General features: G+C 43.7%; 1 protein-coding gene across 7 annotated transcripts in view; it reads right to left on the bottom strand.

Moving 5' to 3' along the window:
- fancl (FA complementation group L) overlaps positions 1 to 20,536 on the bottom strand; it is a 102,385-nt gene that overhangs the window by 24,913 nt on the left and 56,936 nt on the right. For all 7 annotated transcript variants that reach the window (XM_038809346.1, XM_038809355.1, XM_038809400.1 and 4 more), the window contains 5 exons: positions 18,464 to 18,532; positions 7,694 to 7,844; positions 6,586 to 6,669; positions 6,446 to 6,491; positions 6,249 to 6,330 (listed from right to left, as the gene is read on the bottom strand). In XM_038809346.1, coding sequence (XP_038665274.1) covers positions 6,249 to 6,330; positions 6,446 to 6,491; positions 6,586 to 6,669; positions 7,694 to 7,844; positions 18,464 to 18,532 — 432 coding nt within the window. The remainder of the gene's footprint in view (positions 1 to 6,248; positions 6,331 to 6,445; positions 6,492 to 6,585; positions 6,670 to 7,693; positions 7,845 to 18,463; positions 18,533 to 20,536) is intronic.

Here is a 20,536-nt window from a genome sequence, read left to right as displayed (position 1 = left end):
GTTGCAATTCATCTCCGGCGGGAGAACATTTTCTCCTAAATGGAGAATCACACCAGTGGGTTTTTCAGTCCAAAAAGGAAACACATCAGGTGATCTTAGAAAAGTTTCAAAAAGGTGGCCAAAGAATCGGAAACAGTAAATACCGAATATTATTTTAAATTTCAGCAGCTGAACAATGAAACACAGACTGAAACTTACTAAAGATAATTTTAGAACTGATATCCGGAAATTGTTTTTCATAGATGCTAAACATGTGGAACAGAATTCCTGTTAAAGGCGGAAAAAACCCTGGATTAATTGAATACTAGAATGGACGGGCTTACAGGATCTTTTTGGATGGATGAGCTAAGAAAGACCAAATTGCTTCCTTATCTGTAATTATCTTCCGCTCTTTTAACATGAAATGATAGTCAGAAGCTTTTGGTTTCAACTGAGTAGAACAACAATTTAATGGGCTTAAAACAGTTCGCAATTCACTGGCTGGCTAGAAGTTTAATAGGCAAAAAAAAATTACTTTTGTCAAATTATGAGGCAAGTGTAAGGAAAGAATACTCTAAGGAAGACAAAATATATATAGGAGGGATGCATAGCCTTACATTGTTATTTATTTTTAATGAGTGCTGAACTCTATATCCACCATTTTGTCATTTTCAGTTACTGAACTGCTCTGAAAATAAGCCCAGCGTCTAATGAGCATTATTGTCCAGGACACATGTAGGCAAGTTTAAAATTTAATTTATCCAAGGAAGTGTCAAATATTTAGTGAAGGCCAATAAATATAACTTCTGAAAGGCTTCCCTAGAGTTTTGGTCGATGAAAATAATTGAAATGTACTAATTTACTACTTTCAGTTAAAAATATTTTAACATGGATTTTAACATGGATTTTTAAAACATTAGCGAGCACTCTCTCCAGAACTTACTCCCCTCACGGAATCCTGACCCGGCGCCAGCGTGACATTTACATCAAGTCAGGCAAAGCGCGAGGCAGTCGAGGAGATCCCCTGGGGTCGCAGGGGTAGGTATAGCCCCTTGTTTGGGGGGGGGGGGGGGGGGGAGAAGAGAGAGAGAGAGCTATAGGGTCATGCCTGGGCAGTACTCTAGCACAGGTTGGCACTACCTGTACCAGGGCAGGGCAGGACATTAATGGGAGCCCCATGGGGCGCGGGGGCATCCATGTGGTGGACGGGGGGTGGAAAGAGAGCAGGCGGATATTGATGGCGGGGCGGGGCGGGGGGAGAAGAGAAATGACGCCACTAACCATGCCCACTCTTTTTTCTGAGAGGCTCCAGATTCCACGAGAAGTTTCACTCTGTTTTTCTCGCCTGGACTGACACTTAGCCATTTTTTGTTAAGATTCTACCCATAGTTTGCAATTATGGTTCCTGAAGAATGGGGAAACCAACATGCACTTCGCATGCACCATTGCAATTAGAGCAATCAGTGACCAGCTATCAATATCACTTCCTCGCTGGCCAACAGAAGACACAAAAGAGATTCACACCTGAAGGCAATGTCTTCCTGCCCTCCAACTGTGCACCGTTAAGTGGACAGTCATGAGGATGAAAGTAAGAGTGAAGTCGGAGAGCTTGTTTTGCTACTAGGTTCAAGCTATAATACATTTCTATTTTCAGGGATGCGAGTAAATTCATTTCACATTCACGCACAATAATCTCAGCCTACCTGCGTAATTGACTAGTTGTGTTTGTAGCATATCGAGACATGCTTTGAGAACTATGATATTTACATGCAGTAGTGATGCCATATTTCCTTTATAGCGGGAATTTTCTAATATTCTTCACTAACAGACTAAGACGTTTGGTCGTAACTTCCAAAAATGATGTGGAGATTCTGGTGTTGGACTGGGGTGAGCACAGTAAGAAGTCTGACAGCACCAGGTTAAAGTCCAACAGGTTTGTTTCAAATCACTAGCTTTCGGAGCGCAGCTCCTTCCTCAGGTGAATGAAGAGGTATGTTCCAGAAACATATATACAGACAAAATCAAAGATACAAGACAATGCTTAGAATGCGAGCATTTGCAGGTAATTAAGTCTTTGCAGATCCAGAGATAGGGGTAACCCCAGCTTAAAGAAGTGTGAACTGTCTAAAGCCAAGACAGTTGGTAGGATTTCGCAAGCCCAGGCCAGATGGTGGGGGATGAATGTAATGTGACATGAATCCAAGGTCCCGGTTGAGGCCGTACTCATGTGTACGGAACTTAGACAAGGCCTTCAGCGAAAGGATAGCGCGGGCCATAGCGGAATACACGGAGAACAACCAAAACGGGGAGGTCTCATCCTCCACGTTCTGGGAAGCGCTTAAGGCCGTACTAAGAGGGGAAATCATTGCCTACAAAGCGCAAAGAGATAGGGAGGAAAGGGTGGCTAGGCAGAAGCTGGTCGACTCCATACTGGAGGTAGACCGTAAATACTCCGAGGCCCCGACCGTAGAGCTCCTGGCGGAGAGAAAAGAATTACAAAGGAACTTCGACCTGCTCTCCACCAGGAAAGCAGTACACCAACTCCGCCAGGCACGCGGGGCCCTGTACGAACACGGAGACAAAGCCAGCCGCCTGTTGGCACACCAGCTGAGAAAGCAGGCAGCCAGCAGGGAAATTGCGCAAATCAGAGGTACCAGAGGCACGTGGGAAACAGAACCAGAGAGGATTAACGAAACCTTCAAGGCCTTCTACCAAGAGCTATACACCTCGGAGCCCCCAACGGGGAAGGCTGGGATGAACCGGTTTCTTGATGGACTGGACATACCAGTCGTGGGAGAGGGCAGAAAACGGGATCTGGAAGCACCACTAGCACTGGGAGAGATCATGGAGAGCATTAGCTCCATGCAGACGGGGAAGGCGCCGGGACCGGACGGATTCCCGGCGGACTTCTACAAAAAATTCACGACAGCGCTGGCCCCGCACCTGCGGGAGATGTTCACAGACTCGCTAGCTAGGGGCACACTGCCACCCACGTTAGCACAGGCCTCAATCTCGCTGATACCTAAGAAAGACAAAGACCCAACGGAATGTGGGTCATACAGACCCATATCCCTGCTGAACGCAGACGCCAAAATACTGGCCAAAATCCTAGCCAAAAGGCAAAGAAGACTGTGTACCTGAGGTGGTCACAGAGGACCAGACGGGCTTCGTCAAAGGTAGACAGCTTACCGCGAACATCAGGCGCCTGCTGAACGTGATAATGACCCCCTCCGGGGAGAGAACACAAGAGGTGATCGTCTCCCTGGACGCAGAAAAGGCCTTCGACAGAGTCGAATGGAAATACCTCATAGAGGTACTGGAGCGGTTCGGGCTTGGAACAGGGTTCACCGCTTGAGTAAAGCTCCTATACAACGCTCCCATGGCGAGTGTACGGACCAACAATACCAACTCCCAATACTTCCAGCTGCACAGGGGCACCAGACAAGGATGCCCACTGTCCCCGCTGCTGTTCGCACTAGCAATCGAACCGCTAGCAATCGCGCTCAGGGCAGCAAAACATTGGAGGGGGATCCGAAGGGGAGGTAGAGAGCACAGAGTCTCACTCTATGCGGATGATCTGCTCCTCTATATCTCGGACCCACAAAGCAGCATGGACGGAATCATAGCGCTCCTGAAAGAGTTTGGAGCCTTCTCGGGCTACAAACTCAACATGAGCAAAAGTGAGATCTTCCCAGTACACCCGCAAGGGGGGGGGGGGGGGGGGGGGGGCAGCGCTAAAGGGCCTGCCGTTCAAACAAGCCCGAAATTAATTCCGCTACCTGGGGATCCAAATAGCCCATGACTGGAAAGGGGTCCACAAATGGAACCTCACCAGCCTGACGGAGGAAGTTAAAAAGGACCTGCAAAGATGGAACACACTCCCGCTCTCCCTCGCGGGGAGAGTCCAGACGATCAAAATGAACGTACTGCCCAGGTTCCTTTTCCTGTTTAGATCCATTCCGATCTACATCCCCAAGGCCTTTTTCAAAGCGCTGGACAAACATATCATGGCGTTCGTATGGGGGGGGGGGGGTAAAAATGCTAGGATCGCAAAGAAGGTCATACAAAAAACAAAATCCAGGGGGGGGCTAGCCCTCCCGAATCTACAATTCTACCACTGGGCGGCAACAGCCGAGCGAGTAAGGGGATGGATCCAGGAGCCAGAAGCCGAGTGGGTGCGTGCGGAGGAGGCCTCCTGCATGGGAACCTCCCTCCGGGCCCTCGCCACGGCAGCACTCCCATCCCCACCCAAAAAACACTCCACCAGCCCAGTGGCGACAGCCACCCTCCAATCCTGGAACCAACTGCGGCAGCAATTTGGCCTGTACAAAATGTCGGACAAGGCTCCCATCTGCAACAACCATAGGTTCAAACCAGCACTGACCGACGCCACCTTCAAAAGGTGGAGGCAGGACGGGGGGACACTGACAGTCAGGGACCTATACACGGACGACAGGATCGCAACACTGGACGAACTGACAGAGAAATTTCAGCTAGCTGGGAGGAACGAGCTACGGTACCTGCAGCTCAAAAACTTCCTACGAAAGGAGACAAGGACGTACCCACAACCGCCACGACAGACACTATTGGAAGACCTACTGGACGCAAGTATCCTAGAGAAAGGGAACTGTAGTGACATGTATGACCGACTGGTAGACAGGGACGACACCGTACTGGACGCAACAAGAAGGAAATGGGAGGACGACCTGGGGATGGAGATAGGGTGGGGACTCTGGAGCGAAGCACTGCATAGGGTCAACTCCACCTCCACGTGCGCAAGGCTCAGCCTGACGCAACTAAAAGTGGTACATAGAGCCCACTTAACGAGAAACCGTATGAGTAGGTTCTTCCCGGAGGTGGAGGACAAATGTGAGCGGTGCCAGAGAGGCCCGGCCAACCACGCCCACATGTTCTGGTCTTGCCCCAGACTTGTGGAGTACTGGACAGCCTTCTTCGAGGCTATGTCCAAAGTGGTGGGGGTGAGGGTGGAGCCATGCCCGATAGTGGCGGTCTTCGGGGTTTCAGACCAGCCAGATCTATTCCTGGGGAGGAGGGCGGACGCCCTTGCCTTTGCCTCCCTGATTGCCCGCCGTAGAATCCTGTTTGGCTGGCGGTCAGCAGCACCACCCAGAGCTGCAGACTGGCTGTCCGACCTCTCGGAATCTCTCCAAATGGAGAAAATCAAATTCGCCATCCGAGGGTCGGACGACGGCTTCCACAGAACGTGGGAGCCATTCATGCAACTGTTCCGGGACCTGTTTGTGGCCAACGTACATGAGGAAGAATAGTCGGGTGGCCAAGAACCAGGGGAAAATGGGCGGGAATCGGGGGAAGGTAGCCGGGGGGGGGGGTCTACGGGCTCGGTATGGGGGTTTGATGGCAAGCCAAGGCCCAAAACCAAACTATAAATAAATGCCTATAAACATGTGCCTCGGCCATATTGGGGAATGTAAAATATGTATGCTGGCTAAAGGGGGCAGCCACAATTATTGTTATGAAGATGCTTACCTGTAAATATTCATGTAAAAAATTTTTGTGTTTTCCTTTGTTTTTTTTTCTCTCTCTCTAATAACTTGTAATTTGTCATATATAAAATATGAAAACTCAATAAAAAACATTTATAAAAAAAATGTGTACGGAACTTGGCTATAAGTTTCTGCTCAGCGATTTTGCATTGTCGTGCGTCCTGAAGGCCGCCTTGGAGAACAGAGATCAGAGGCTGAATGCCCTTGACTGCTGAAGTGTTCCCGACTGGAAGGGAACATTCCTGCCTGGCGATTGTCACGCGATGTCCATTCATCCTTTGTTGCAGCGTCTGCTTGTCTTGCATCTTTGACTTTGTCTATATATGTGTTTCTGGAAGATACCTCTTTATTCACCCGAGGAAGGAGCAGTGCTCCGAAAGTGAGTGATTTGAAACAAACCTGTTGGACTTTAACCTGGTGTTGTAAGACTTCTTGCTGTTCCAAAAATGAAATCACTTTGGTGTACAATGAGTAGGGTAGTCTCTTCCTATGCAACACCATTTCTATTGCCTTTAACAGCTTTCACTTTGCATCATCTGCATTTCTAAAATATCTCCCCAAAACAAACATTTGTAGGAATACTTAAGCGTGTACCACCACAAATTTCTTCAATGCTGCAGTAGTTTTCAAACATTTAAAACAATAACTGCTTTATGCTTCACAACATGGGAGCTATGTACATATTTTAAGAGTTGACAAAGCCAGAATGATAAACTGGATTATCATTTTCTAGTTGAAACTTACAGACTTCTCATGGGTGGCAGGAGATGGAAAATCTATCTCCAACATATCCTTTAGATTTTGCAACACCGTGCACTCTGGAGACCTGCAAAGAACATACCTGTATTTATTTTCAAAGATTTTATTTAACCACTCAGCGATGAAGGCTATTCCTTTCCAGCAGGCACTCAAGATGAGACTAATATTTGAGCACTACTTACCAAAGATGCATGTTGGTGTTCAGCTTATTCCTCAGTGGGGTTACCACTAGGATAAAATGAATATGGTTACCCTCTTTAAATTTTAACATGAATAAGCCAAAAAATTGGAAATCCAATCTCTGATCCTAAAGATCACATACCATGATCAGCGCCCAGGAAGCAACATTCAGGCAACATTTTTGGGTGTCGGGGATCCACTTCCACATTTATTGAAACATTGTTGCCTACGAAATCCAAGAACAAATAATTCAAAATAAACCATCCAGCAACACTTAACATTGCTCAATAATGCCCAACTTCTTCAAATACGGATTTTTTAACAAAGTAACCTTCAACATTTTGACAGCGTTGTCTCAGAAAGCAAGGACAATAAGCAGTGTAGTAAAGCATTTCTATAGGAGTCGTTCCACTCTCTGACCCAAGCTTTTGGTCAGGACTCCTTATATAGCTCTGTCAAATTTCTGATAACCCTCCTGTGGAGAAATCTTTGACTTTTACTAACTGAAGCTGCTATATAATTGAAAATTGTTATTGATCCTATCACAGTATTTTAAATTAAGAACTGCCAGAAAACTAGAAATAATTTCAATGTTTCATTTGTACAAACTCAAGTGCTAAGAATACTTAGATTTCAATTTTTCATTGCAACATAGAATTAATTTAACCAATTACTGCTAAGAATTGGACTCCTATATTTTTGTAAACAACAACGGTTCCCATTATTCTTCCCCATCCAAAACATTCAATAGATGGAAAATACAGATATAGATTGACATTGTTCTGCTGACTGAATTTTATTTTGGTAATGTCATTTCATTTGAATATTGAGAGTAGTACTTGGTGCTTCAACATGTTGGGGGGGGGGGGGGGGGGCATGAACTATAGAGATTGTTTTTCCTGTTTTAAATGTGATGACATTTTAGATGCGTCCGCACCCCCCCCCCCTGTTTGGAGTCACAATCTTCACACACTTAAGATGTGGAAGCAAAAGTAGAGAAGAGCTAAAGCTAAGCAAATACCAGCTTTTCATGTCACAACTTCAGAAACAATAGCAGCAAAATCAAGATTGTCTTGTCGAAGGTGTCTTAAAAATACATTGTGCAGTGGGGTTTAATGCAGTGTTCCTATAACAGATTTTTTTTAAACAAATGCTGAAGAGCTTATCAGTATCTGTACCATTCTTTTTTTTCTCAAAGTCATTTATGAACTATTCAGGTAAAACCATTACTTATAATAAAAGATGTGTACCTATGGCAATTCTCCGTGATGTGGTAGCCCGTGCTGGTTTTTCTGGTTCTAGCACCCAGGTCTTCTCATCTATTTCATCCATAACATCCCAGAATTCCTGCAGTGACTCCAGTGCTGCCAGAAACTGACTGTGAAGGTTTATTAAGGAGCTCTGAAAAAGGAAAAGAGCAACACGGAGTTATTTGATGAAGTAGTAAAGAAGGTTAACAAGCGTAGCCCAAGTGATGTGTATATGAAACACTTATTGAAAGTGCATACTGTACCACATAATAAACTTGTTATAATAAAATTAAAACTCATGGGATTAAAGGGACAGTTGCAGTCTGTATACTAAAGTGATTAAAGGATGTAAACCAGAGATGGTTGGTGAATGCTTGTTTTTCAGGCTGGAGGGAAGCATACAGTAGTAACCCCCAGAGGAGTATTGGGACCACTCCTCTTTTGATGTATATTAATGAGTGGGACTTGGGTATACTCGGCAAAATTTCAAAACTTGCAGATTAAATAAAGTTTAGTAACAAATTTCAGGAGGACACAGACAGAATAGTGAACTGGGGAGACACGTATATCTCCCCATTTATATATTTTGATTTATTTTGACTAGAAGAAAGAGGATAAGCAAGACAAACTAGATGGCACAGTTTTAAAGGTGCAGGACAGATATATATGAAATGAAAATGACAATGAAATGAAAAATGAAATTTGCTTATTGTCAACGAGTAGGCTTCAATGAAGTTACTGTGAAAAGCCCCTGGTCGCCACATTCCGGCGCCTGTTCGGGGAGGCTGGTACGGGAATTGAACCGTGCTGCTGGCCTGCCTTGGTCTGCTTTAAAAGCCAGCAATTTAGCCCAGTGTGCTAAACCACCCCCTATGTGCAAGTCTTTTGATGTTGGCATAACAAGATAAAGAGGATGGGAATAAGAAATACAAGATTCTTGGTCTTATAAATCTAGGCAGAGTACAAAAGCAAGAAAGTTGTTCCGGACCTAAAGTATTGTGTTTGATTCTGGGTCTCACATTTAAGGAAAAATATTAAGGTTTTTGAAAGGGTGCAGAGGAAATTTACGAGAATGGTACCACAGACTAAAGGCTTCCCTTACATGCAGAGACTATGGTGTTCTTCTTAGAACAGAGAAGAACAAGAGGAGATTTGATACTCCAACAGTGACCTTAAGTTACAAACTTAATGCAATTTAAAAAAGAATCAGAGGAGACATGTGGAAACAATTTTTTACACAGCAATTTACAATGATCTGGAATGCACTCTGAATGGGTGGTGGAGGGAGATTCAATAATAAAACTTTCAAAACGCAAGTGAGCAAATACTTGAAAATATTTTTCAAGCTTATGGGGAATAAGTGGAGGCATGGAAATAATTGCATATCTTTTAAAGAGCCAGCATCAGCAAAGGCACAACAGGCTCATTCCGTGCTGTAGCCTTCTTTAATCTTTAGGATGTAAAATATGGCATCACATCTGAAAAAGTGTGCGTTTTAAATCAATGTGCATTTTTACAGCAAGGAACCCTTGAATTCACAGCCAGTTTTTATTTGTATCAGAGCATATGTAACCAAACTATGCTGGTGTATATGCTTCACACGAGCCTCCTCCCCATCCTTGCTCATCTCACCCTCTCAACATATGTTTCCTCGCCTTTCCTTGTTGCTTCTTATAAAATGCATTCAAGCCAAAGCTGAACGAGTCTAAGATTTACCTCATCTCCACTCTGGGCTGAATCTTATGGGTCACCCGCGGACAAAACAGGTTACAGACTAGCAAATTAGGGCATCTTGTCATTGGCGGTTTGCCCGCTGGTAGCCACCCCATCATTTTATGGATGGCATGGAGGCATCGGACAGGCAGTCTGCCCATGGCATATTGGCCCTTAAGTGGGCAATTAATGCTTCTGGAGTAGAAGCACCATTTGTGTCAAAAATCACCTCTCGTGTCAGAGAGACTCAGTGGGACTTCGACAGTGTTTGCGGCAGCTGGCAACAAGATGAAAGACTTCAGGCAAGTCACGAAGACTCCTTCCACAACACCTTCCAAACTCGTGACCTCTACCACCATAAAGGACAAAGGCAGCAGATGGGTGGGAACACCACCACCTGCAAGTTCCCCTACAAACCACAAATCATCCTGACTTCAAACTATAATCGCCATTCTTTCACTGTCGCTGGGCCAAAATCCTGGAACACCCTCCCTGACAGCACTGTGGGTGTACCTGCACCACATGGACTGCAGCAGCTCAAGAAGATGGTACACCACTGCCTTCTGAGGACTGTTGCTCATGACTTGGGAGAAGCTATGCTTAGAAAATGCATTTTATGGATGTGCAGTACCCTGGTTTTCATTATTTGCAGCCGATTTGCATTGTCAGAGCTCTACTGATACCCCCTTAGTTATTGGGTAATGCCTGCCCGTTGAATAATGCCATGAGAGGGTGGACAGTGCCACAGTTTGAAGTTTTATTTGAAAGGTGGCATCTTAAACGGCACAGTACTTTCTCATCGGCTGCACGGAAATGCCAGCCTAATTACAAATGCACAAGTCTACGAAGTGGACATGGACCCAAGATAGTCTGACTTGGCTCAGTGCTATAACCCATGAACATTACTGACACCACAACTGTCCGTGTGGAATCCTAGTTCCTTAAAAATCTGCAATAATCACATGGTGCAGCCAGCGTGACGTCACCATCAAGTCTTGGGTGTGAATACTTCCATTACTGGCTATAGGAGTGCTACTGACTCCCATAGGGGTGAGTCCTAAAATTCCTCAATCACCAACAAACTCAGTGTATGTCTTAAAGCAGGGAGTTTGTCGGCAGATAATAGAGTGGGACAAGGCAGCTAATGCATCCATGCCCTTGCAGTTTGACATAATAAAAGGAAGCAGAAGCAGTAGAATGGCATTCTGTACATTACATTTCTGCAGAGGAAATGGGATCAACATGAGTGTTCCAAGCCTGGTTTATTGAGAAAAGAATATTCCCTTCGATAGCCTTTCCAAAAAGGGAGCCAGTTTCTTTATTTCTTCAGCTAGACCTCCTGACTATATTCACAAGAACTTGCCTGGTACTAAAGTTTACTGCTGCCACTCTCCTCATTTAGTGGGTACTGGCACCTTTAGCAACATTGGCCTGAATTTCTCACCCGTCGGGCACACCCACCCAGCGGGCCTGGAAATGGGCGCGAAAAGCGCTTCCAACTGCGATCAGTCCCAGAAGGCAACTTTTCACTGGCTACTCAGTTAACGGGCAGCCAGCATGAAATGCGCGCTGCGAGCATTTCAGCGCTGCCAGAGAGGGCAGGAGCCGAGAAAAGGGAGGGTGCAGCTGATGCTTCTAACGTGCTACCTTAAGGGACAGTCGCTGCAGAGCTATTTTTTAAAATAAATTGCGATGGAAGAACTATGCAAAGTTAACTAGGCAGCATATTGAATCACACCTCAGTCCCCAGGCACCCTAGCCATGACATTTCAACCCACCCTGGATTGAGATTGTAGTTAAAATAGCTGACTGGCCAAATGGCCCTTCTGCCAACTGCAAAAACAGACAGGCCCATATAAAATGGTGTTCAATTGGCCCCTTATTGGGCTGCATTTCCTGCTTGATTGTTGGCGGGCGGGCTTCCGACTCTCGTGCTTGTCAGTCTATTGAAATCTTGCACGAGTGCTCGACGATGTCAAGACACAGTCCAACATCTTCCTGTGCATTTCTAGTGCTTCCAGGTCCGCCCGAGCAATATAAAATTCTGGCTATTATGTAAATTCCCCAACCATAGGGAATCTGAGACGCAAGCACTTGAGTGACTGGCTATTTGGATTTCACTCGACCATAAATATAACAGTGGAATAGTATTGGATTTTCAAGTTTGTTTGTTTCCCTTCATGCAACTGAATGTGCTAAACCTGAACTGAAAATGCAAAGTCCGTATTTGTGGAAAGATGTTGCATACCCAACACCAAATTCCTGAACAAAAGCAACTTGGAATTATACCTCTGATCAGACATTGGCAGGTTTTAATAATTAGTTTGATTATTCACAAATGTGCACACCAAAGTTAAAGCTAATGTGACCCGTTTGATGTTCAGACACATTAATTATATAAACGTTTAAATATTTAAACAAAAAGACCAATTCAATTTTTTTGCCACTGCTTTTTCTCCCATGCTGCAGTTTGCTGAAACAACGGAATGACATGGCAAAGGAATAAAATTCAATTTCTGGTAAAGTCAAACACATGGATACACATATAGAAAGGATGGGCTACATAGACTTAGTGACATTATAAAATGACCTTCCTCCAAATGCCCACTGCTGTTAATTTGTGGACTCTCCTTTTAAAGGAAAATCCAACATTTGGACCCACCCAAATCCAAAGGCTCCATTCTCAGTCATGTTTTCTTCTGCTCAACTGGTAAATCACACCAATGATTGACAGCTGGCGGTGTCTGGCCCAGAGCCATGAAGCCCTGTCAGCCTGACATACTGCAGGTCCATGTTGTTTTCTCAGTCCATTCTCCTGCAGGCTCATGCTTCTGCCCTTAATGTAAACTATTCTGAAAGGTTTAGTCTGCCTTAGCAATCTCTACTGAAAGTTTATTTATGGTTGCATTACAGTAAAGTAGCTCCATCTGCTGTGGAAGTCCAAAGCAAATAGTGGTTCCCCTTCAGCTTGCAGTGCGTAATTGGACCAAATAGCACCAATGAATGACACCATGCGTGAACTGCCTTGAATTTAACAGTGTGCTCTTCCAAACTATCTGAGGATTTGCTATCTTCTTTTCACATATGAAAAAACTTACCCAAAAAAATAAAACTGCACTGCAATCTTGTCACTCATTCCAGCATAGTTTTGATCATTAATACCTTCATCTGAAGTGCTGCACTTTGGCTAAACTGCAGCTTATTTCCACACACCTTATAAAACCAGATTCCTCCCACCAGATAAGTAATTGTGTTCTGCAGTATTTGCATGATCTAGATCCTATTTCGACTTCACCTCATGAACATTTTCAGACATAAATTTTCAAATAATCGCTTTCATTCTCAACTCCAAGGTCCTGAGGCATTCAGGTGCTTGACAGCTCATCAACCACACTTTAGTTCTACAAATAAAGCATTTATGCTTCATATTATTAAATTCATTTAAAAATAAGTTTTTCCTTTTCAACACCAAAATCTGACAACAGAATTGTAGGTAAAAGTGGTGTAACGCTGATAATGGGTTAAAAAAAAAATCAATATTTATATTGTTATCTTTACAGTGCAGGCTGAGTACTCTTCATTTAAGACACAATTCAACCATTACATTTTCTAAATCACACTGATAGAACATAACTAAAAAGCCGACTGGATGAGTACAACAATTACACAACCCAAAAATCTGCCTCAGGGTTGAATGCCAGACCTCACTACTTTGAATGCCTGTAAGCATAGAACCAGGTTTCTGAACATGTAAGCCACATTTTATGGATTCAGACGCATAATAGTGAAAGGCACATCATTGTGCCGATCTCCAGGAAACCCAATTCATTTCTTAATTAAAAAAAGAACTTAGAATGTGAACAGGGCTGCAGTCAGAAGATGAGCCTGTACGAAATTAACCCTTTGCCTTCAGGTGATTTTCCTCAAGAAAGCCATGGATTTCAATTCATGCTTTTAATTTTTTTGTTGCGAGCCGGGAGCAAAAGGTTAACAGCCCTGTCACGAGATAAAGCTGTCCAGTAAGATAGCAGTTACATATGGGCATAGGCCACTTTGCCCTTGATGCTCATTCCTCACTAGTCGCGATGTGCCATCTCAGCTTCAAACCACTGGCTTTATCTGATCATGCTGTGAAACACCTGCACTGGCGATCAGGCTTTGGCTTGATGTGCAAAGACCTGCCATCATCTGCTTGACATTGCACAAGTTATAATTATTCATCTGAATGAATATGTCAGAGCAGCAGCAGCAGCCCTCTCATCATGGAAGCAGAAAAATACATCAAAACATTATCATCCCAGCAGGAAGACAGGGACCATAAGGAAAATTATGCATTTCAATATGGATGCCATGTAAAAATGTCAAGCTATAACTCTAGCAGTGGAACAAAAAAAAACATGCCTTAATTAAAAATATATTCAAATACTACTGCCTAACGCTTGGCAACAAGTGCATGGGTCCAATCTTTGCAAAATAAACATGGATTTAGGAACCAATTTTTTGTTGTAATTAATAGGTTCCACACTCACAGACTCGGACTTTTACTTATTTTGAAATAAAAATTAAAGGCAGCAAAGGCATAGAAAGATAATATACTGGTCAACAAGATTTACTTCAGATTAAAATCAATTTGCACTGAACTAACTGCAAATTATATAACAATGTTTATTATCATGTCTGCTAAATGCACTGTGACTCATCTTTTTTTATTCTCACAATTATTGGAGTTTGGAGGATTTCAATGTTTGACATTTGCCTTTTTGGTATCCCTCTCTTTTCTTGCACTGGCTTTGGTTAGCTAGCAACTTCTCTAAATTTAGTTATTCCGTCTCCATTCTGTTCATGGAGTCGCTTTTCCTAAATTCTGTCATTTATGGCTTCTTCCCATCTTTTGGAAAGTCCCTCAACTCCTCTGCCCGTGGATTGTGTTTTTAAGTTTTAAGAATGTGCTACACGACATTGGTGTTCCCAATATGCACCAAGGCCCCGCCAGGAATTTGTACGCAACGTCTATGCTGACATTCAGTAGAGGTACCATCTATCAGATGAGCAATAAAACTACTGTCAGATGCTCGTCAAATAGCCCATGGCACTATTCTGAAGCAGGGTACAGAGGATAGCTGTCAATAGCTATTGCAGAGGACTGCAATAGCAGAGGACAGTCAATAGCTTTCCGATGACCAGCATCAAAAATAGGTTATTGGTTACTTGTCAGATTGCGGTTGGTGAGATTCTGCTGCCACATTTCCTGCACATCAGTAGCCACGCTTTAAAAAGTACTTAATTGGCTGCCAAGCACTCTGGGATATCTTGAAATTGTGAAGGGTTTTATGTAAATTCAAGTTTCTGGCTGGGATGTTCTGTGCCCAATCAGGATGGGTGTGTTCGATGGGGCGATCACAAAATCTCACGAGAAGACCCGAGGTGCGTTTCCTGGTGACGCAAAAGCAGGAAGTGATTGTCCTCTCCCCCCGCCCCCCATTAATGGTGGGCCACATTTCCCACTGCCGAGCATCATTAGCATGACAGAGAACATTACAGAACCCTGCAGCGCTTGGGTTGAGATTCTTGCAGCAAATCAATCCACATCAAGGTGCAGGCATCACAGATCTGGAGAGTGACTGAAAAAGACAATCACTGTCGTCAGAAAGTTACATACTGCACAGTGGAGAGGCCCTGGACTGCGATTCTTGCCTTTAATTTGTGCAGGAACCAAGATTTTAAATCTGATTTCCATGAACACTGTTCATCATAATAAGGAGCCATGATTGGGCCTGTATTTACAATCGTTAACATTCTGTACAAGCAATTAACACCTGTACCCATGTGGCGCAACTATATCTGAACTCTTCTAACCCTGCTGCTCTGCCTTGGTGCTCCCGCGGCATCTCAGTGGAGGTGGAGGTGGTTCGCTGACTACTACCTCCAGTTGTCTGTGATGATCTTAGCGGGTGTCCTCTGGAGAGGCGAGGGGGCCCAGGCCTGCTTTCGGGGTCCTGCTGTCGCAGCTGCCCCCTCCTCGGCCTACGGAGCTAGAGCTGATGGGGTCAGAGCAAAAGGGGATTCAGATCCTGCGGACGCACCCGGATGGCACCGGGATGTTGAACTGCTGGTCCTCCTCCCCAAGGTGCCAAAGGTTCCCGGCTGACCGGTTCAAGAGGAAGGGACCTGCAGCAAGAGCCAGATTCTCTGCCCGTCTTGAGTTCACACTGATGAATGCCAGCAAGTGCCTCAGTGATAGAGTGTAGCTCATGCAGCAGTGCAGGACCCATGTCCTGGACCTAGTGGCTGCCATCGTACTAGTGTTGCCTTTGATGAGATGGCATGCCGGCACGATCACCTCAACCTGAAGACAGACAGACTCCTCCATTGTCCCTTGCAATCTGTAGCAGACATCCCTTCCTGACGTCCCCGGGTTTGTCTTTGCAGCTCCAGCTGAAACACGACCGAATCCTGACGGTTCCTCATCTGACTCAGACTCAGCAGATTCCTGGGCCCCAGCTGTCCTGTCCTGAGAGTGCCGGCACCCTTGGACCCCAGCTGCTGTGCGCTGAGTTAATCAGATTGTGGCACCTAGAACTAGGGCCCAGCAAGGTTTGGGGAGAGTATAGGTGAACACTGTGACGGGTCTTCAGTTGGGTGTTATCAGAATCCTCTTCCAAGGTGTCTTCGGGCTTGAGTTGCGGGCATGGCCTGTGGGTGGCCTCTGATGTGTCTGCAAAAGAAAAGAGGTGCATGGCAGGGCACTGCGAAACAGGAGAGAGCATTCATAGTATGGTTGTCTGATGGATGTTGCAGTGCAGGATCCTCACTTGATTGAGCGCCACTGACCTCACCATCAGCACAATAGCCCGCGTCCTCACTGGTCAGTTGGATGACTTAAGACGCCTGCTAGGCCAGATGAGATGGATGTCTGGCATGTGTGGCTGGTGAATGATGCTATGGATGGGTTGCGGCACGTTCCCAGAGGACATGAAGGTGTTTATGAGAGATGAATGTTGATGTCCCTTGTGCTGGCAGTTGGTGAGTTCCTTGTGGAGGTGTGATAGGTTTGTGAGTGTGAGAGTTGAGAGTGATGAGAATGTTGATTTACCCTGGTGGAAAAGAGATCATTCATCCTCTACCTGCTCTGGGTTGCTGCTCGCCATCACTGCTACCACCTCCCATGTTTGATTTGTCATCTTGGTAGAGAACATTGCAGCAGGCCTCCACCTGCCTCCAATAGGTGCTCAAGAGAGTCACCACTAAATTTGGGGCAGCATGACTTTCCACCTGCTGTCGATCCCTTAAGAGTGTTAGCTGTGTGCAGGACTGCCTTTTAAATATGCCGGATTACAGAAGGCCTGAGGTCATGGCAGGGCGATCAAATCAGAGGCTCCTGCTAGCGATTTGACGTGAAACGCATGCATCTCAATTCTTTCCACTAAGTTGAACACGGAACAGGATGAAAAGCTGCCAATGCCATCGATGGGTCAAACAAAGGTTTCCCCGCCCGCTTTCAGACTTTGCCGATTTCACTGAAAATCCCAACCTCTTATTTATTTTGTTCCGCTCTCTACACCATCCCCCATTATTAATTACCAAGAGTTTTGAGGCTTCAATAAAGAAGTTTCTTGACTTCTCGGAGGAAGTACACTTGCCATGCTCGGTACATGGTAATCTCGGCACACTAACAATTTGCAATTTTAATACAACTCCACAAAAAAGACAATTGATCTAATCCTTAATATCCAGAATTCACCACGTTATCTGGCGAACAATTTTCATTTGTTTAAAAATCAGGGGGCGCATAACCAACTGGGAAGGCAACAGGACAAAGATTGTTTTAAAAGTCAGAAGTCAATCTGTTGTATACATTTGGATGGGACAGAAGGTAGGGCCAGCCTTTGGAATAAAATCAACAGCAGGATATTTGTTGGAAATTATGAGACAATATTAAAATAATTTTTATTTTTTTTTAAAAACACTGCAGGGAAGGTTAGGATTATGGAAACAAAAACAAAGATGCGACCAGGAAAAGGGAATATTTTCTAGCTGCACAGATCTGCAGACCTATCTGATGCTAACAGCAGGAAGAAATAAATGAAGTGTTTGGACAAGATTGAGACTCAGTACAGCACCAAACAGTTTCCCTTGACAGATACATGTCAAATTTTTTAAAGGAATAGTGGTAAAAAATGATTTTCCTCTTCCTGGGGGGTGACCAGCTGCATGCAGAAGTTGAACTGAGGAATCCTAACTGGAGAAAATATGAGTATATCCACTTGCTAAAACAAATTAAATCTGGATTACAGACAATTGTATAATAGAATTGGCATTTCCTGAGGCAAGAAATTGGAAAACGGCCACTCCATCAGCTGTATCTCGTACAGGTATCAGTGAATAACAATTCTATTCAATTGCTTGTTGTCTATTTTGATGTCAGCAACTGTGTCAGTCGGGGTCACTTAATATAAAGTACACTGATTTTTCTCCCTTTGCCGATTTTCTTACCTCTTTACTTCTTCCGATACTCCTTTAGTGGGTATGGTCACCTTCAGTTATTTCACCCGAGTAGATTTTGTTCAGAAGACCTGATTGGGCCTCCATATCATTTGATTAAAGAGGCTTCATCACAGCTCTGGCCAATGTTTCCTCACCCAAAGTCCATCATGTACCACCGCAGCAGAAGTCGCTGGTTAAGGATCAGGAACTCTGACCAAGGTTTCTCTTCCAGTATATGAGTCAACTGTAACATTGCTACCAACATCCGAGCTACGATCGGCTAACACGGTATAGGCCAGGTACCTTCCTCAGCTGTATTGTTCAGCCAATTATTATATAAACTAACCAAAACACTGAAGATGCTCAAATAAGCAACCGGCTATTAAGATGAGCCAACCTCTTATTTGGAAGAATAAGCTGAGAAAAACATTTCAATAGCCGATTTAGCTAAGGATAGGATTTATATAGTCTGTCTAATTTAGGAGGACAGAATATTCCCTTGACAAGAACATTTTCAGCACAATAATAAAGACTAACAACAGTAAAAGAATATTTACAGAATTTGACCAGTACCTGTTGTGTCCAAGAAATCACAAATGGAATCGGAAAATCTGCGGAGCAATCGGGTGATTCAACTGGATACTGAAGATAAAGATAAAAATCAAATAAGGAACAGGTTGCTGATGCCTTCATACCAAATGTTAACAATCAGACCTCTGAACTGCAAGCCATTAGGACAAGAGTTTCCTCCTCGTTTATGGAAAATCTCTTAAATTATTTTGAAGGAATTTCATCCTCATTAATTACTAAGTGTAGGTTAGTTTTCACACTTAAGTTATCCATACATATCTGCATATATCATTGGATTACATGTCTCAAAGTGATACACTTCCATTTTAGTTATGTCAGTTTTCACACTTCTTTCTCTTACATCTCCCGTTCAGGTCAGTGATCACACAACCAGCAGTCATCACACAACCAGCAGTCATAAATTCCAGATTAGCAAATGAAATGCAATTTATAAAACAGAAGTGCAAGCTTTAAAAATAACGAACACGATAATTTCTTAAATGCCACATGCATAACAACCAGAAGACTGGGTGAGCTAGCTCTCCATGACTCCACAATAGTTAGTTGAGAGTCATAAAGAATAAGAAGTCGTCCCATTCAATACCTGGCTTGTGGTGAGTTAGGAGATTTCAACCAAAGCAGAAGGGCTTGACCAGTGATCTCAGTGCCTCTTAGCTTGTGTTGGAGGCAATAAAAAATGCTAAGACTGCTAATACTTATCAAATTACTCATTTGTGCCAAAATTGCATATAAACGGTTCAGCTGAACCACACTGTTTTCCAAAAAGTCTTTCCCTAATAGTCATTCACATGCGTATTATATTTAAAGCAAGAATTAAATTAACAGAAATTCCACCTCTCTCCGTTCTCAGGACACGTATCTGGAGAATATACTACCATCGAAAGCAGTCAATGCTGTGCCTAATTCCTACAATAAAAGTTTCCTGTTCTTACATATAAAAGCAAAGGTCGAACTTGAGCACATGGCTAAAAAATACACAGCTGGGTGACACAATACAAATAGGTTACAAACTAATCCTGAAATTTTTGTGGTTGAGCCATAGAAAACTAGAACTCACTCTAGAAATGAAATGAAAATCGCTTATTGTCACAAGTAGGCTTCAAATGAAGTTACTGTGAAAAGCCCCTAGTCGCCACATTCTGGCGCCTGTTTGGGGAGGCTTATACGGGACTTGAACCGTGCTACTGGCCTGCCTTGGTCTGCTTTAAAAGCTAGCTCTTTAGCCCTGTGCTAAACCAGCCCCTCTGCTGGTGAGTTCAACATTGACAAACAAGCCAATATCCTGTTGTTCAAAAAGGTGATTATTTTTCTAAATAAAGGCTTTGTAGCACAAGCATGCGCAAACCCACATTTTTGAAACAAATCTTCAAATTATATCAGTCTGTATACATAATCAGACTTCTTTATCAACCAACACAATCTGATTGTTTTCTGCAAGTATGTACTTTATGCTCTCTATGAAGTTAAAACAATCCACACCATCTATATATTTTTTACTTCAACAGCTCCTGTACATATTTTATTATTAGATTCCTCATCCATTTTGCAAGCTATGCTAAAAGGTTTGAAACCAATTGCTAACAAAGTTCCTGTTTAATGTTCATCCAGGCAAGGCTCAAATGGGAAACAAGCAAATGTTCCTACTCCTTTTGTGGTGGAACTGATTTTTGCTTCTAAAAATATTATTTTACACTTTGTTGTCTATCACTGCACATTTACATGGAATGATCATTTTTTTGCTGAAAAGACAAACAAGGCAGCAGCAAAGAGGTAGTCTGCATAAAGACCTAAATCAGAATGTTAGCAATTTTATTACTCTTTACCACAATCAAATCTATAATGGAAAATGGCAATACTTCCCTTCCAGTGTATGGTGTGAATTCTATTTGTTAGCCACCAAGTTTCAATGTCACCTGCCACAAGGTTTACACATGAGCATTCTGGCTTCATAGTCAACTTTCAATGACAGAGACACAACTAAATAACATATAGAGTTTTTAATTTAATGCAGTCCAGTACTCTAAGGAGTCAATTCCTTTAATTTGTGAAGAAAAG

This window comes from Scyliorhinus canicula, chromosome 1, assembly GCF_902713615.1.
Source record: "Scyliorhinus canicula chromosome 1, sScyCan1.1, whole genome shotgun sequence".
Classification (NCBI taxonomy): domain Eukaryota; kingdom Metazoa; phylum Chordata; class Chondrichthyes; order Carcharhiniformes; family Scyliorhinidae; genus Scyliorhinus; species Scyliorhinus canicula.
Note: the sequence above shows the minus strand (reverse complement) of the source record. Positions and strands in the feature narration are given on the sequence as shown.